Source organism: Lipotes vexillifer, unplaced genomic scaffold, assembly GCF_000442215.2.
Source record: "Lipotes vexillifer unplaced genomic scaffold, Lipotes_vexillifer_v1.1 scaffold481, whole genome shotgun sequence".
NCBI lineage: Eukaryota > Metazoa > Chordata > Mammalia > Artiodactyla > Lipotidae > Lipotes > Lipotes vexillifer.
In genome coordinates this window covers 736,792-755,922 of record NW_006789873.1, presented here as the reverse complement: position 1 = coordinate 755,922, position 19,131 = coordinate 736,792, and the positions used below count along the sequence as shown (strand labels likewise).

Genomic DNA, 19,131 nt, shown 5'->3' with positions numbered 1-19,131 from the left:
TCAGTTGTGGCCTGCGCTTTGAGAGAGACACACCATCTTCTAGAAACTCGCCCTTCTTTCTGGCAGGTACCCTTGGACTACCTGAAGGCTGTGGAGAATGTGAGCTCTAACTCTCCTTTAAGGGGAAGGAACAAGTTTAAAAGTTCACTGCGTGTCATGAATGAGGCATCCTTTTTCTCATTTGGAGATTACCTTTCCAATTTCTTCTAATTTTACACAATAAGTATCAGGGAAAACTACTAAATCGCATAATCCCAAGAACCATGGATGACAAGAAAACCCGTACAGCGCTTTTCATTTAAGAGATTTAATGTGTCCTAAAATATTCTAGACTCCTCCAGAATGTAAAAGTGGTTTCCAGAGTAATTAGTGAAGACTCATATTGTGAACACATGGATTTTGTGCCCTGTCTTGGGTTGTCTTTTCATTTGAATAAAAAGAGGTACAGGGCTTCCCTGGTGGCGCAGTGGTTGAGAGTCCGCCTGCCGATGCAGGGGGCACGTGTTCGTGCCCCGGTCCGGGAGGATCCCACATGCCGTGCAGCGGCTGGGCCCGTGAGCCATGGCCGCTGAGCCTGTGCTCCGCAACGGGAGAGGCCACAACAGTGAGAGGCCCGTGTACCGCCCAAAAAAAAAAAAAAAAAGGTACATATTTTTGCTTTAAAATAACTCAAGGCCCTTGAATTTGAAATAGGAAGTTTATCTTAATACAGAACTTGCATTTCTCAAAATGTCATTATTTGAAAGGTCATTAGAGTTCCTAGGAGCACTTTCATTTGTATTTTCTAACTGCACACTCAAGGATCTGAAAGGGTTTCATTTAAAAAATGAAAGAAAAGAATTGGTATGCCAGGATTCGAACTGATTTATGTTTTTGACTCTTGTAAATGGAACATGAAATGAGAAGATCCGTGGAGGTCTCTGGGAGAACTGGAATGTTATTCTGCTTCCAGCCTTAGGTTTGTCAGCTGGGAGCTAGCTCAGAGCCAGACAACGACAGCCACTGACACATGGAGGGATGAATAATCAGTGTGTTAGAAGGTTCCCGATTGGGTTTCCTTGCTGTAGAATAAAGCCTTCATCTGGTCACTTCACACTCTAGAGAGCTAGTGGTTCATACTGACTGAATGAAGTTCTGTGTCCTAGAAATAGATCTAAAAGCATGAATTAATGATGATCACGCCTCTGCCTCTCCCCCCTGCCCCCCATCACCACCCCCCAAGGGAAACAAAGGCAGTAAAATAATCAGACTGATCACTCCAGGCCAAGCTAATGATTTCCTTTGTATGCTGTATTGTTCTGCCCCAAACCTCATGTTAGATGCTATGCTGATGGTGGCCGAGAGGTTAGAGGGTCCTTTCAACATTGAATCAGTCATGGATCCCATCGATGTGAAGATTTCGGATGCTATTATGAACATGCAGGAGAACAGCGTGCAGGTGTCTCAGAAGGTAAGGAAGGCCGGGTCCTGGAAAGGATAGGAAGGGGCCCGCTCCAGCCTGCGATGTCACTTCCATCACGTGACCACACTTATGCCAATACAGGTTTTCCAGGGATGTGGACCCCCCAAGCCTCTCCCAGCTGGTCGGATTTCCCGTTCCATCTCCGAAAGTGCCTTCAGTGCCCGCTTCAGACCCTTTCACCCCGAGGAGCGCCCAACCACGGCAGCTGGCACTAGTTTGGACCGACTGGTGAGCACTTTGGCAGGAATGGCCGTGTTTAATGACAAAGAACGGAAAACATTTGCTCCAAATGCATCTTTATTTGGGACGCTTCCAACTGTTGGGTCTTTTCAAGCAAAAGTTTTCCAGCAACTTGCACAGGGATGTCAGTGAATCTGCCTCTTTTGATTCCCTAGCTCAGAAATTTCATCCGTAGGCTAACAAATGGGGTGTGCTGAGGCATATCTGAACACCTGCCTTTTGTTTCACAGTGTGGGTAACACATAGGTTGTATCCTGAGTTATAAAAGCCCGCGAGAAGAGACTGTGTCGTATCAGTGTATCTCCAGGGTGTGAGACCCGGTGGGCCTCAGATGGCGGTTCTAATGGAGAGCGAGAATGGATGGTGGATCTAGGCAACATTGTTTTCACAGAGCTTCTATTTCACCTGTTGATTCTTTGGGTGATTTTATACATTTTACATATCAGTGTGATCTGCATTTTTCTCTTCTGACTACGGAGAGACTCTGGAGATACTTTACAGTGATGAAAAGGGCACATGTGTAGGTGGTTTTGGGGTTTTACAGAGGTCTCTCTTTCTCTCTTTCTTAATGAGGTTACTGACGTCAAGGAGAAACTGAAGCAGGCCAAGAAGTTCTGGTCCTCTCTTCCTAGTAACGTCTGCAACGATGAGAGGATGGCTGCAGGAAACGGCAATGAGGATGACTGCTGGAATGGAAAAGGCAAAAGCAGGTTAGCCTCCATCGAACGGGTGTGCAGTCTCTCCCTTCGTAGATGCCCGGAGACCTTTCAGAGAAGGTTTGCTCAGTTGTTGAGTCGAGGCAGCATGAAGCATTTCACAAGTAGGTGGCAACGACATGGAAGGCTTCTAGACATTCTTAGGAATTGGCTCTGCTGTAGAAGTGTCAGGAAGGCCCCCAGCTACTTGCAAAGAGTTCTGGGTCAAAGGTTTGTGACAGTGGTTATAAGCTGGTGTTACAGCTGCAATGAGGGATTGAGCAGTTTTAATAGTGTCATTATTTTTAATGTTTTATACCTGTGGTCCTGTGCTCGATGGCCTGGCCTCATAAAGTACCAGTTCTCCAAAGGTCTCATTCTCTTACTTGACGATGCTCTGTTTCCCTCCCCTACATACTCAGTAAGTTAGACAAGTACCCACCTCACTCTGACCCACCAACCTCCACGAAATGGGTAGTTTTCAAAAAGGTCACAGTCAGATTGGAGAAACATAATGTATACCCAGGAAAAGGAGAGATTCGAGTTATTCGAAAGGCAAGCACTTGCATTTCAGTGCACTCTGTGGAAAATGCTAGAACCTAGGCAGGAATCTTTGACTATCTTCTGTAACTTTTTGTTTTACTGATCATGTGAATGGGGTCATTCCTCATTGCAGGTACCTGTTTGCAGTGACAGGAAACGGATTAGCCAACCAGGGCAATAATCCGGAGGTCCAGGTTGACACCAGCAAACCGGACATACTGATCCTTCGTCAAATCATGGCTCTTCGAGTTATGACCAGTAAGATGAAGAATGCTTATAATGGGAATGATGTGGACTTCTTTGATATCAGTAAGCATTTCTGCTTCTAAAGGACAATTTGTTGTATACCTTGTGATGAGAAGCAGCAGAGTGAAATCTCTATTCCATTTTTTTTTTTTTTTTTTCCAAAAATAGGTGATGAGAGCAGTGGAGAAGGAAGTGGAAGCGGATGTGAGTATCAGCAGTGCCCTTCGGAGCTTGAGTATAACGCAACTGACCACTCTGGGAAGAGTGTCAGCGATAAAGCCAGCAGCGCTGGGGTCCCCGCTGGGGCGCGGCCCTACCTCCTCCTCACTGTCTTCTGCATCTTGTCCCTGGTTATGCAGGGAGAATGGAGATAATTCTCAACCTTAGAGAAAAAGTGTTCATCATCAAAAAGGCACCGGTTATCACTTTTATACCATCCTAGTGACTTTGCTTTTTAAATGAATGGACAACAATGTACAGTTTTTACTATGTGGCCACTGGTTTAAAAGATGCTGACTTTGTTTTTTCATTCAGTTTTGCGGGAAAAGGGGACTTGTACGTAAGGTCGGTCCTGCTTCCTCAGAATCATGTTAAATGTGGCTAACAGTGTAGGTACAGAACTGTAGTTAGTTGTGCATTTGTGATTTTTATCACTCTGTTTGTTTGTTCTTTTTGTTTTTGTTTTGTTTTGTTTGTTTGTGGGGTTTTTTTTTCTTCTTCAATACGGTCTCACCTTGTTTCTTACAAGAAAACCAGGGGCCTTTCTTGGCATGTAACATGTACGTATTTCTGAAATATTAAATAGCTGTACAGAAGCAGGTTTTATTTATCATGTTACCTTATTAAAAGAAAAAGCCCAACAAGCAGTAAAATTGCCATTTATCCCTGTGGTTTTTAGTTGCCTTATCTGGAGAGAAGAGGAGGTCATTTAAAAAATTTTTATTAAGTTAGGACAGAATGTGAAGGCGCAAGGGGGCTTCTGAGTCACTTGTCAGGTTGTATTCAAACATCAACACAAGAAGGTTATACCTCATTTAGAGCTGGTGACTGGAAGAGACTGCAGACTACCCATTTTGGTTGAGTTGGATTGTATAAACTAAGATCACAGGTCCATTTCTTGAAGCCGCTTATACTTAAAGTGTAGTCCATCTAGAAGATTCCTGATGCATTCTCCCTCGAAAGATATAAGGCATGCAGGATATCGTAGTTATCACCTGTTCACACTTAGTTTGGGGGTGGGTTTGGTTTGGTTTGTTTTTTTTTATCCAGGCAAGTGAGCACGCCCACCGTTTGCTGGTCTTCGTGTCCACACTTGACCCTCCTTGAATTGATATCCCAACAGTCTCATTTGGTCCTTCTTGTTGCAGATTTCAACCCCGGTCATATAGAGGGAGCTGTCTGGGGGCTAGTACAGCCTGGGCTCAGGGAGTAACTATCAACACTCAAGCAAAATTTTCGTCCAAGCCAGGTGTATTTGCGTTTGTTTTTGGATCCCAGGTGTTTTTTTTTTTAAAAGAGATTTAAGGTGTCTTATTTGAGTCTTTTTCTCTCCCAGCCCCGTCTGATGGGAAAGGCAAGGGTCTTGCCATGCATGGTTCACAGCTGTGTGCTACCCTATCAGCCAAGTAGCCCACTTGGGGAGATCTGAGTGTCCAGATTGTTTTTCATGTGTTGGGATTTGGCGGGGCACAGGGAAGGAGTCGGAGTAGGTAGAGCTGAGAAGACCACATCTCAGTGATGACCTTTAGCCGCTCTGGTGAACGGGCAAAGGCCATTATCTCTTGTCCCAGGCCAAAGAGTAAGTAAGCACTGCCTTGGCCCCTTTGGAGCCCTTTCTTTCCTTGAGTCCTTACCAAATGACAGCCCATAAAACTATGAGAATGTAACAAAACCACGTTAAAAAGAGTTCCCAGAAGTCTTCAGAAAGAATCATGCTCTGCAAGTCTCTTCCTGCTTTAGACAGCCATTAAGATCCCAACCAATTCCCCGGAAGCTAAAACTCACAGAGAGGTTGTTTGTGTTATTGTTTAATCTTCAGTTGTAAGAGTAATTCTCTATTTTTATATTGAAACATAATTACTTGATAGCTCAGGGTCTACATTTCCTTCAACTTTTTACACCAAATTCTATAGAATGGACAAAATGGAATATTGGGGGCTGTTGTCAACAGAGGCTTAAATTTTATTAGAAGTAGCCAGTTATTTATTAAAGCATGATGTTAATAAAATAGGCGTATTCTGGCTGGTGTGTATAAGTGTTTTGTTCTTTTATTTTTTAAACAAATCACAGAAGACAACATAAAATTGAAAAGGCGGTCCATTTATGTATGAGGAAAAATTGATTGTAAATAGCTAAGCTGCCTTGTGAGAACTTGGAAAATGTGCTGATACTTAGTAACTACCTCAGTTGCGAGGAATTTCCTTTTTAGCTTAGACTGCTATTATTTTTACTTGGTAGAAATGAATCTGGTCTCCAAAATGTGGCTCAAAGAGTTATCCCCATAGACTTTGTTAGATTGTTTTTTAATTTAAAACCTTGAACTCTGCCCAGCTGTTTTCTTTCAGTCAAGTTCTTGAAACCAATAACATTTTCCGAATTAAATATTCTTGAAGGTTCTTCTGGAGTCTAACTGATTTGTTTTCTTTCTTTGCATTTTTTTCCCTGTTACTCTGTTATTATTTAAATTGTCTCTTGCTTTTGAACTTGAATATGAAATAAACAAATCCTAGACTTTTCCACTCAGGTCTGACTGGATAACTCTTGGCTTCTAACCAGCTGGCAGGCTCACACCCCTACACCCTCCCCAAAACAGGAATAAAGGCAAGTTGAATATTTTAAAACCTAAGAGTTTAGCATATGAGGTAGAAGAAAAGCTTTGTGAGGAGACCTTACTTTTCCAAAGCCTCAGTTAATAGCACGTGAAGGGTTCGTGCTTTACAAAGTCGTTTCTCATCTGTACCTTAAGAAACAACATTTTATGACACTTAGATTTGTACTTTATTTCAAAAAGTCAGTAATTAGCACCTATGATTTTGATAAAACCATACAAACAATTGACTTAAATTTTTGAACTTTAGTTCCTGTGTGTTAGAACCCTAACAGTTTGCAGGTAATTTTTTACGAAAATTAACAGTTAAATTTTTGCAGTAAAATTTATCATATGTGATGACAGAACCACAATAAAAATAAGTATAGATGGTGCTACACAAAATTCTACTTGCCCTTTTGTGTTGGCAGACTGTGTCCATTTGCATAGCTAAAAGGTAGTATGTTAATAACTACTACAGGAAGCCTCTGTGTGTGTGTGTGTGTGTGTGTGTGTGTGTGTGCGCTCACTCTCAAGCAAATACCAGACTACCAAATTCAACTTTCTTTTTTTGAAATAAAAAAGCACTGAGGGGCTTCCCTGGTGGCGCTAGTGGTTGAGAGTCCGCCTGCCGATGCAGATCCCACATGCCACGGAACGGCTGGGCCCGTGAGCCATGGCTGCTGAGCCTGCGTGTCCGGAGCCGCTGAGCCTGCCTGTCCGGAGCCCGTGCTCCGCAACGGGAGAGGTCACAGCAGTGAGAGGCCCGCGTACTGGGGGGGGAAAAAAAAAAAAGCACTGAGAAGTTTCTTCCAACTTAAAGCTTAGTCGGCATTCCGTGATACATTATACTTTAAAAGTTCAGTTTCCACTTTTAAACTCCTAATTATTTTCTTCTAAAAATCCTTTTTATATATGTGAAAAATACCTGAAAGATAACCTGGTCATATAGGAGTTTCGAGTCCATCAGTAAGGCAAATGCCATATAATATTTGTTTGTCTAATTTAGTTTTTACATAGGTAATATATAGACAGGGTTTAAAAACCAAAACACGTACTATAAAGGTGCAAAGCGCAAGTTTCTGTCCTGTTCCTGCATCCATCTGCCCAGTTACCTCCCACACGTTAGATAAACTTATTAGTTGTTTAACATATCTTCTCTCAAAGTTCCTTTATACAAATAGAAGCAAATATGAATAGATTTTTCTTTTTTGCCTCTTTACATGAAAGGTAGCATATCATACCCAATCATCTCATATTTTTTAGATTAACTTTAAAAAGTATTGAGAGGAGGAAGAGGGGTCCCTGAAAGATAATGGATTCCTGTTCTAAAGGCATGGCTTCTCCATGCTACCACAGTTTGCATTTTTACTGCATTTTGGCCCAGATTAATCTAGGTAATTTTTCAAGAAACAAACATGGACTTGACGAGGAGCAGTTGGGCGTTGTAGTGCTATCATCCTGGAGTACACGATTAGGATGCTGTCTGTGGTTCATTAAGCTTCATTTTTGGCGCTTTATTTCCATATCATCACCAGTGAAGACATTGGCAAAAGCGATGGGGAAGATCCTCTTAGAACACAGCACATTAATACCACTCTTAATGCTTGGAAATGGTTCAGAAATGAAATGTGCTCTGGAATCGACTCAATTTAATAGAATGAAGTACTCTTAATGTTTCCTCATGCCCAGATGCCTGGAAGCACCATCAACTGCCACACAGGATGGGGGTGAGAGTGTTAGGAAAATGTGTAACTAGGTTGTCTGGGTTACTGCGTGATATTTCTGTCCAGCGGTGGAGGAATCATTAGGATATGCAAATGTCCACATTCAGTTTTCATGTAAGATTAAATTTTTACTCATCAATGTTTGAAGTGATTTCTAAATTCGGAATTAATCAGTAAAAACTACAGAAATCCATTTCTCAGCATGAGTGTCCATGTGCGGAATTAAATGCCCATTTTACTCTACTTTTGACATTTAAATGTTAGGAATTCTGAAAAAATAATACAGGATCATTGTAAAGAACAAGGTTTTCATGTGTCGATCCTATCAGGTTAAAGCTGATGAAAGGTGACAGGTGTGGTTAAAGAATTGAAAAAACAGCACATGTGTGCTGACCCAACATGCTTTTCTAAAGGTCTTATGGACTTTGATTAAAGTTCTCTGCGCTTGTGTTTCTTAGCAGACAGAGTTGGAAGTCCTGTGTGTTTGTGTGTGTATACACACAATCATATCTACACACAGAGGTGTATTTGTGTATTTTCAAACACTTAATCCCAGTTAGACTCTACCCAGTTAGACTATCCCAGTCACTTATGGGCTGCCCTGCTGGTAGTGGTGTGACACGCTTGGGAAATGCACACTAGTTTAATAATAGCCTAAGGGAAACATAATTTGGAAGGTAAGTCTCCTGCCAAGAAAAAAATATATACACACATGCACATATAAAATGCATTCTAGATAGAACTTCTTAGATTTACCACTGCCTGGGATTTGCTTTTCTGCATCACCATTGACAGCCTCAAGCTGCCTATAACCCAGTGTTCTTGGTGACTCACGGCATGGGCAGTTGGTGCCAGGTTGGCCAGAAAGAAATAATCATGGTCAGTGGGTGGTTTTCTGAACATGCACTAGGATCTCAGTCCTCTTTCACTACACTTGCCTTTCAAGGTCTTCAGTGCCCCTGCTCTCATGTCTCAAGTGTAAAGAAAAATTGTTGTTATTCTGTTGGGAGTTCTGAGTACTTTGGAATGAGCTCTGGCAGCAGCAAGGAACAGTTATTTGGGCATGTTTACTGTAAAAAGGAAAGTAGTTCCTTGCCGTTAATTCACCTGTAACCTCTCGACTGAGCAGCGAGGTGGGATGAACCTGTGTGCCTGGCACAAAAGCTGGGCCACGGCAATGATCTCACACGATCCGGCAGAGTAGAAATCCCTCCATTTTGCAGATGTGTCAAATGACTGCAAGAAGCTGGGTAACTTGTCCAAGGGGCGACAGGTAAGAAATGCAAGAACCAGGTCTGGAACCGAGGTTGGTCTGCCACAAAAGCCTGTTTATCTGAAGTGGTATTCTTCCTCTGATTACCCTTTTCCCCTTATTCCACCTCCCTGAATCATCAGGAAGGGGGATGGGGCTTGTCAGACTTGCTGCACGTAGAGCTGTCCTGGTCCTGTGGAAGGGCCAGGGTAAGGTCATGGCAGACACTGGTTGACTTGGCTGACCGGAGTTCAGGGCAAGGAGTCCAGGACCACCTGGAGACAAATCTTGATGATGCTGAGGTTTTCTAACCGCAGTGGCAGTGGCTCTTTGCTCAGCCCGATTTCAAAACAGAAAGAGCTCGGATGATAGTGCAAGGGACCATGTGGTCTCTACTTGCTGGTTCTTGAAGAACTGGGATTAAGTCAAGTGAACCTGTCGGTCCTCTGCAGGACAGCCTCACGTGATCCTGTGCGAATGGGCTCTGGGGGTGCCCGGACAGCTGCCTTGATCTGTTGAGAAGAATACCGTGGTGCTGGGAACATTCACACCTGCTTAATCAGCCGGAGCTTTGTGAGGATAGATGGGATAAATGGGGCCCAGTGAATAGTATCTGGGCTTCTTAAAGAGCCCTTGACAAGATTCCACCTTGAAAGTTACACCTGGGTCAGAGATTGGACACAAAGATCCGAGATAACAGGGGCTGCTCTAGCCTGGGGAGTGTAACAATAGGTTCCTCCTGCTGGGCTGGTCTTAGTTCATCTTAGAAAGGACAACGTCTGAAGACAAAATCTGTGCTTTAGGGTCAAGAGATTTTGACTTGCCATTTCCTACCTCGGACAAGGGGGTGGAGGGGAGAGAACCCTGGAGCTTTTGTTGGTTGTTTCCTGAACATACGTCCTAGCATGCCCATCAGACCGTATGTGCTAGAAAAATTTGGAAAGGTCCTTGACTAGAGGTATTCAGACCTTGTTACAAGGTCCAGAGAGACGTAATTTAAGATCGGCAGGGACTGTGGACTCTGCCTCCAAATGAAAGGCAAGTGATGGCTTCACTAGTCTGAGGAGAGGCGCTGAGAGGCAATGTGAATCACACCTCTAGAATCGGGAGTTGTGGGAAGGGTGAATTTCTAGAACTAAAGTTTAGCCAACTGCCTTCTTAGAATGTGAAAATGGTCCATTTTGAACAAAGAGGGTTTCTTCCCTTACTCAATGAGTAGTGAGTTATGTAACTGAATAAACCAAAGATGCTGTACGCTGATGACGAATGAAATCCCTGGATCCAAGAGGTGGGTCAGAGTGGTATGGGGGAGGAAGGCAGCGTCCGAGGTGGCTGTGAGGGACTGGTGTCCTTCAACTTGCCCCCCTTGGGCCACTGGCCTCCACACAAGTCAGGGCTGGCTGGATCCTATTGTGCCTCACATTGTGTGATTTGTCTGCTAAGTTCCCTTTCGGAGAAATGTACAAGCAAACGAATTTGCAAGTCCTTGTCTTATTGAAACAGACTCCAAAGATGAACTATCTAGAGAGGCCAGCTACTTGTGAGCAGAGGTCTCTAATGGCTCTGGATATGTGGGCCTCCAACATCACATGGGATTTGGGGCAGTAATCTGATCTATGACACATCTGGCCTTGGTTTCTGCACGGGAGGACGAGGGGGGATGTAAGTCAGATGGGGTCCTTATCGTCAGGAAGCCACTGGGGAGAAATGGGGATGTGGGACTAACTGGTCTGGGGATGGTAGTGTGATAGGTATGCGTAGTGAGGCGGCAGAAAGGAAATGTGTGTAAAACGCAGAGGCAATGCGTTTGCTAGTATGGTACTAGGGAAGGGGGTGGTCAATACGAAGCTCTCAAAAGCCAGGCAAGGCAATTGAAAATTCAAGGGGGGCAAATAATTGAATAGGATTTGACCCGATGCCCAGGGTGTATAAAGAAGGTGAACTAAGTATGGGGTTGTCCTTGGGCTTGACAACGTGCTGAACACTACTCTGCAGCCTAAAGCGCTCAGCTCCCTTCATAACCCCGTACACTCTAGCCTCTCCCAAACGATCTTGACTTGGAACTTACTGGTGAAGACAACGCAGTCCCACCCAAGGAGTACCTTTTGTACGTCCAGACTCAGAATGCAGTCAGACACATTAAAAGCGCTCCTCCCGGCCTCCCAGCCCATCACACCCTTGCATGCCAGCCATCTACACGCACACATCTCCATTTCTTTGGGCACTGCTTCCAGCTCACCTGCATGCCTCTGCCCACACAGGCCCTCCAGAGCTCCAAGGCATCTTAGGCCACACCCTTCTGCTCTGGCCTCCTGGCTCTGCAGAGAAACACAGAGAAGGATCCTTGGAGTCTGGTTCCCCAGACACCGTCCTGCAGGGACCTTGGGATTGCAAGGGAGTGGGGAAACCTCTGCAAGCATTAGACGGCCAGCTTGGGGGATGAACGGGCCAAATATCCATCAGGTTAAGGAGAATCCCTGCCTGCTTGCCTCCTGCCGTCCCAGGTGGCTTGTGTCATTTTGCCCCTTGGGTGATCACAGCTTGAAAACTGCAAAGCTTGGCTTCTTGCTGGGCTTTTCTCTTTTAGACTTCAGGAGCTGGGAAACAGGTTGGGGCCTGGATAGGAAGGAGTTCCAGCTGCAGGGACTCTTAAGATCGTGGCCCCATCTGCCCTCTTGGCGCCCTCTCTGTGGGCTGGGAACTGTCCACATTTAGAATGGAGCTAGCCTGGACACCGACTATTGCCGAGTGATAGCAGGAAAGCTGCATTTACATCAAAGAGTTAGGCTGAGGTTTTCTAGAAAATGAGCAAATGGGAGTGTGAAACCTGCTTCTTGCTGGCAAGAAAATGTTCTAACTCTCTAATGATGACATATTCTGATTTGAGGGTTCAGAACAGGAGAAGCTCCAAAGGGTCCCTTTACCCCTCCACCCTGACCTTTCACTGTTCTCCATCCCTAAAATACACCTCTTTCTACCCTTCTCTACCAGAGCCCCTAGAGGAAAATTCCACACACTAAGCCTTTTATCCAGGAGGCAGGCAAGCAGGACCCTCAGGCGAGCACCTCTTCAGCCTCTTGATCACCCATCCCCACCCCACCTCTCTCCACTGTTCTCCATTTCCCGCCAGACTCTGAGTTCCTGGGGAGTTGCCATCTGCTTTGTAAAGAAAGGTTTTTCTCTCCAGGTCACATAAGGAAGCTGCACCAGCTCCTCTGATTCCAGAGTTGACAGGGAGAAAGGAGAAAGCTATGCAGAAGTGTTTCCCAGGATCAAGTTCCCATCTGTATCTCCCCAAAGAATCCAAAGTGGTCTTGGAAGACTGTTATTGGAGTGAACGGGTGATTCTGAGTAATCCCCTTGTCTGTCTTTCCTGTAATCTTCTGGCCCAGACCACATGGATTAAAAGAGTGGTTTCGCCACATCTCTATAAGACATTGAGAGGACGAGATCCGATCGAAGACTGTGGTATTAGTTAAGACGCTCGTGGCTACAAGTAAGGATAAATCCAACTCAAAATGATTTAAACAACAAGGGATTTATCATCTCACATAACAAGACGCCGTGGTGTAGGGAAGCTCCAGGGATGGTTACGTCTCAACGTTATTATGAAGGATCCAGAGCCTTTCCATCTTTCAACTTTGCCAACTTCAGCATGTTGGATAGCTTTGCTCATGGTTGAAAGATGGTTGTAAAACTTCAATAAAGCTGAAAAAAAAAAGATGGCTGTCACAGTTGCAGTCATAATACATCTTCACACGCAACTTCCTGCTGGTAGCAATGAGACTCTTTTTTTATTCTCAAGTCTCCTTTGAAGAGCTAATACCCTCGTCCAGCAGACATCCCCTCACCTCTCATTGCCTAGAATCAGCTCACATGCCCTGAGCTGTTGAGTATGAAGGCTAACCAAGATTCATGCCCTGGGCGGAGGCCAGTTTTACCTGAAAGACGTGGCTACAGGGAGGGGGATGAACACTACCCTGAACAAATTAGGGGATGATGGGCAAGGAAGAAGGGAGGAACATCTATTGGGTAGGTGAACAACTGGGTTGACTACACCTGTGCACTACCAGAGGGCAACACCAGTAGGCCTATAGGGCACTCTTGCTGCATCTGGGGTGGGGAAGTGCATTAGGCATCAGCAACTTTGGCAGGGATAGACAACTTCATTGAGCTTCAGGGATTCCAGAATGCAGAGCTACAAAGAAAGAAATTCATCACCTTCTAGACATACCAGCTCAACTCAATTCCCACGGTCTCTTCAAGGACATCCAGGTCAATCGTGAATCTTTAGTGATTGGTTGCCCTTTACAGTAGTCCTGCCAAGTGGTTGCCCAAACACTGCTTGAACACCTCCAGTGGCAGGGATCTCACCACTTAACAAGCCATGTTATCTCTAGGGAGCTCTAAATATTAGAAAGCGTTTTCTGCCGACTCCAAAGTGTCCACACGTGTACTGTTTGCTCAGTGATTAGGTGGCAGAGCCTTTGAAGTTGCTTGCTGTCAGTGTTTACTGGAAATGGAAGTTTTCAGATGTTTCTAACTAAAATTTCCTTGCAACTTCATATGTGTTGCCAAGAGATACTTAAAAAAAAATAAACAACCAAATAACTCTGGGAAATTTTTGGCTTGTCTTCATTAAGATCTGTAAATATTTTTCATAATTCAAGCCCATTTTGGGTTTGACTGGTTTAAATTTTAACAAGAGATTAGACCATAGCATATCCAAATAACTAACATTTTGGGGGAAAATGTTTTAAGGAAATGCATTGCAGTATTAGCTTTGAAAGTAGTCATTGTATGTGAGTCCCACATTGCTCCTTCCCCGGTTAGATTGGAGAAGCCAAGCTGAACTGGTTGTCCCTGTGGGAAGAGATCATTTCCCTTGGTGCCACCTTCCCGCAGTGTAGGATGGTGTATTTGCTGTGTTCACATGAATCCAGATGAATGGGGAATAACAATGGCTCCCGCCTTGGCCATGACTGTTCAAGGGCTTGGTAGCATTGATTGCTGTGCTGCAGTGGGTAGGGGTTCGGGACAATGTCCCAGGGAGAGTCTAGGGTAGAGATTAAGGGACCTTTTGTCCCCCAGTGACTGTTCTTCTCTGACTACATGGATCACCACTGCCTAACCAGACCAAAAGTAGTTGTCCAGGCTCACCAGAATAATGGATTCTAGTCAATTGTTCTCGAATCTCAGTATGATGCTATGGAAAGATTTTCTCTATGTCCAGCTGGGAAGACTGCCTATAAATATGCTTGCATTGTCAGAGACATGATATCACATTTTTTTGAACTGAAGTATAGCTGACGTACTGTAATATTATGTTACAGGTGTACAATATAGTGGTTTGCAATTTTTTAAGGTTATACTCCATTTATAGTTATTACAAAATATTGGCTATATTCCCCATGTTGCACAATATATACTTGTAGCTTATCCCCTACCTGTTTTTGCCCCTCCCCCTTCCTCACCCCACTGATCACCACTAGTGTGTTCTCTATATCTGTGAGTCTTCTTTTTTTTTTATTATATTCACTAGTTTGTAGTAATTTTCAGATCTCACATATAAGTGACATCATACAGTATTTGTCTTTCTCTGTCTGACTTATTTCACTTAGCATAATGCCCTCCCAGTCCATCCATTGTTGTTGCAAATGGCAAAATTGCATTCTTTTTCATGGCTTAGTAGTATTCCATGGTGTGTGTGTGTGTGTGTGTGTGTGTGTGTGTGTGTGTGTGTACACCACATCTTCTTTATCCAGTCATCTGTTGATGGACACTTGGGTTGTTTCCATGTCTTGGCTATTGTAAATAATGCTGCTATGAACATTGGGGTGCATGTATCTTTTCAAATTAGAGTTGATTCCATCTATAATGTTACCCCCTCTTTTCACCATCCTCCTGATTCATGTTCCTTCCCTCCGCCACCAACTCTGAAGCCACTATCTTTGCAGCAGCCCTACTCCTCCCTTCCAACTCCCTTTTTTGGCTCTGGCCACCCCATGTTCAGACATGGGCTTTGAATTTGGTTTTGGCTTTGTGGAAATACGGTTAAGGCAGATTCATTCTTCTCTAACAGTGGCCAAGAGTCTGACATAGGCTGTGGAACCAACCTTCAGAAAATTGTTCCCAATTCCCAATAGTCATACTTGGCCATTCTCCTTTAACAGACGTGCCCTCATTTTTCCAGTGGTGTCTCTTTAGGCTGTTCCCTCAAGAGGTTAGCTACTCACTGCTCCTGTTACTCAGCAGGGAGTGTTGTCCCAGCCTGTGGCACACTTGGAGTCCCCCCCACTTTGGGGCACATCTCCTGACTCTGATGATGGATATAATTTTTTTAATAGTCAGAAGTTAGTAAAGGCCAAGTCTGATGCACTGGACACAGCGTTCTGTCACTAACCAGATCCTTCAGCATATTATATAGATGCCAAGGAAGCCAAGTTCTCGTGGGGTGCCCTCAGTCTCAAGGTAAGTAATTTTGCACGAAAACGAGATGCGATTATGAAAGAAGGAGAGAGATTTTCTTGCTCGACTCAGAAGTGGGTTCCAAAGGCAGGGCACGTGAACAGTGCTTCACATCTGTACTTGGGAGGAGGAAGCAGCATGCTTGGAACTGTAAGTCCTGCTCTGTCGTTCAAAGTCACCGATTTCATGACTGCATGGACTCATGGTGGGCTGGTGTGAGGCTGCATCAAGAGGTCCTATCAGCTTCCCCGGTGGCGCAGTGGTTGAGAGTCCACCTGCCGACGCAGGGGACACGGGTTCGTGCCTCGGTCCGGGAAGATCCCACATGCCGCGGAGGGGCTGGGCCCGTGAGCCATGGCCGCTGAGCCTGCGGGTCCGGAGCCTGTGCTCCGCAACGGGAGAGGCCACAGCAGTGAGAGGCCCGCGTACCCCCCCGCCAAAAAAAAAGAGGTCCTATCAGCTTGGTGGTCTTATCCAGCTTCCTTCAACATTGGCCTTTGTCATCTTGTCACCCATGTGTTTACTGGAAATGGAAGTTTTCAGATGTTTCTAACTAAAATTTCCTTGCAACTTCATATGTGTTGCCAAGAGATACTTAAAAAAAAATAAACAACCAAATAACTCTGGGAAATTTTTGGCTTGTCTTCATTAAGATCTGTAAATATTTTTCATAATTCAAGCCCATTTTGGGTTTGACTGGTTTAAATTTTAACAAGAGATTAGACCATAGCATATCCAAATAACTAACATTTTGGGGGAAAATGTTTTAAGGAAATGCATTGCAGTATTAGCTTTGAAAGTAGTCATTGTATGTGAGTCCCACATTGCTCCTTCCCCGGTTAGATTGGAGAAGCCAAGCTGAACTGGTTGTCCCTGTGGGAAGAGATCATTTCCCTTGGTGCCACCTTCCCGCAGTGTAGGATGGTGTATTTGCTGTGTTCACATGAATCCAGATGAATGGGGAATAACAATGGCTCCCGCCTTGGCCATGACTGTTCAAGGGCTTGGTAGCATTGATTGCTGTGCTGCAGTGGGTAGGGGTTCGGGACAATGTCCCAGGGAGAGTCTAGGGTAGAGATTAAGGGACCTTTTGTCCCCCAGTGACTGTTCTTCTCTGACTACATGGATCACCACTGCCTAACCAGACCAAAAGTAGTTGTCCAGGCTCACCAGAATAATGGATTCTAGTCAATTGTTCTCGAATCTCAGTATGATGCTATGGAAAGATTTTCTCTATGTCCAGCTGGGAAGACTGCCTATAAATATGCTTGCATTGTCAGAGACATGATATCACATTTTTTTGAACTGAAGTATAGCTGACGTACTGTAATATTATGTTACAGGTGTACAATATAGTGGTTTGCAATTTTTTAAGGTTATACTCCATTTATAGTTATTACAAAATATTGGCTATATTCCCCATGTTGCACAATATATACTTGTAGCTTATCCCCTACCTGTTTTTGCCCCTCCCCCTTCCTCACCCCACTGATCACCACTAGTGTGTTCTCTATATCTGTGAGTCTTCTTTTTTTTTTATTATATTCACTAGTTTGTAGTAATTTTCAGATCTCACATATAAGTGACATCATACAGTATTTGTCTTTCTCTGTCTGACTTATTTCACTTAGCATAATGCCCTCCCAGTCCATCCATTGTTGTTGCAAATGGCAAAATTGCATTCTTTTTCATGGCTTAGTAGTATTCCATGGTGTGTGTGTGTGTGTGTGTGTGTGTGTGTGTGTGTGTGTACACCACATCTTCTTTATCCAGTCATCTGTTGATGGACACTTGGGTTGTTTCCATGTCTTGGCTATTGTAAATAATGCTGCTATGAACATTGGGGTGCATGTATCTTTTCAAATTAGAGTTGATTCCATCTATAATGTTACCCCCTCTTTTCACCATCCTCCTGATTCATGTTCCTTCCCTCCGCCACCAACTCTGAAGCCACTATCTTTGCAGCAGCCCTACTCCTCCCTTCCAACTCCCTTTTTTGGCTCTGGCCACCCCATGTTCAGACATGGGCTTTGAATTTGGTTTTGGCTTTGTGGAAATACGGTTAAGGCAGATTCATTCTTCTCTAACAGTGGCCAAGAGTCTGACATAGGCTGTGGAACCAACCTTCAGAAAATTGTTCCCAATTCCCAATAGTCATACTTGGCCATTCTCCTTTAACAGACGTGCCCTCATTTTTCCAGTGGTGTCTCTTTAGGCTGTTCCCTCAAGAGGTTAGCTACTCACTGCTCCTGTTACTCAGCAGGGAGTGTTGTCCCAGCCTGTGGCACACTTGGAGTCCCCCCCACTTTGGGGCACATCTCCTGACTCTGATGATGGATATAATTTTTTTAATAGTCAGAAGTTAGTAAAGGCCAAGTCTGATGCACTGGACACAGCGTTCTGTCACTAACCAGATCCTTCAGCATATTATATAGATGCCAAGGAAGCCAAGTTCTCGTGGGGTGCCCTCAGTCTCAAGGTAAGTAATTTTGCACGAAAACGAGATGCGATTATGAAAGAAGGAGAGAGATTTTCTTGCTCGACTCAGAAGTGGGTTCCAAAGGCAGGGCACGTGAACAGTGCTTCACATCTGTACTTGGGAGGAGGAAGCAGCATGCTTGGAACTGTAAGTCCTGCTCTGTCGTTCAAAGTCACCGATTTCATGACTGCATGGACTCATGGTGGGCTGGTGTGAGGCTGCATCAAGAGGTCCTATCAGCTTCCCCGGTGGCGCAGTGGTTGAGAGTCCACCTGCCGACGCAGGGGACACGGGTTCGTGCCTCGGTCCGGGAAGATCCCACATGCCGCGGAGGGGCTGGGCCCGTGAGCCATGGCCGCTGAGCCTGCGGGTCCGGAGCCTGTGCTCCGCAACGGGAGAGGCCACAGCAGTGAGAGGCCCGCGTACCCCCCCGCCAAAAAAAAAGAGGTCCTATCAGCTTGGTGGTCTTATCCAGCTTCCTTCAACATTGGCCTTTGTCATCTTGTCACCCATGACCTGCTTCTCCGGCAGTCATCGCTGGCGTGATCAGTGCTCAGACCCATCGGAGCCTCAATCTCTCACAGACAAATTCTGAAATCGGAAAAAAAAAACTAAGGAAGGCCAGGTTTGTCCCAGGCCCCCTCAGCCTCCCAGGTAGCAGTCTCTTCCTACCCTAGAGACTCGGCTGGTGTGCTTTCCCTCCTGGAGCACCTGCATTTTGACAGGGAGCAACGTCTTCAGCCGAAGCAATGACATCATCATTGAGGGATTTGAGGAGAGGGCGGTGCGGAAGGGCAGGGCGTGGGAGGCTGCTTCCAAGTTTCCCAAATCACTCATTAGCTCCGAAAAACACCAGCCACTGGACTGTTTCACATCCTCCAGAGAACGTGCCACCAAGATGGTCTCCAGAACCTTGTCATGACTGGCCAAGAGGAAGACGGTTTCCATTTAGTCTATACTTTTGGCTGCTTCCCCGAGGGAAGGCCGGGCCCATCCTACTCACTGTTTTTATAACAGGCAGGAGCCTGTCTGGCGATGCGGCCAGACTTGTCGGGTGGCTACGTGGATTGCAGATAAGCTGAGTAACGACTCAGGTTGGAAGGCACCATGAGTGGATGCCAGCCAGACCACCATGGCGTAGGCAAGCTGATTATACAGGCGGATCCCTACTCTGGAGAGGGCTGGGCTGTTGGGGAACTGGAGGCTGGTTCAG

General features: G+C 45.0%; 1 protein-coding gene across 1 annotated transcript in view; it reads left to right on the top strand.

Moving 5' to 3' along the window:
• The window catches only part of GPC4 (glypican 4), a 107,960-nt gene extending 103,959 nt beyond the window's left edge, over positions 1-4,001 (top strand). The window contains exons 5-9 of the mRNA XM_007462874.1: positions 1,320-1,450; positions 1,544-1,690; positions 2,276-2,412; positions 3,074-3,249; positions 3,355-4,001. Of these exons, the coding sequence (XP_007462936.1) occupies positions 1,320-1,450; positions 1,544-1,690; positions 2,276-2,412; positions 3,074-3,249; positions 3,355-3,560 (797 nt within the window). The 3' untranslated portion in view covers positions 3,561-4,001. The remainder of the gene's footprint in view (positions 1-1,319; positions 1,451-1,543; positions 1,691-2,275; positions 2,413-3,073; positions 3,250-3,354) is intronic.
• Positions 4,002-19,131: the final 15,130 nt, after the last annotated feature.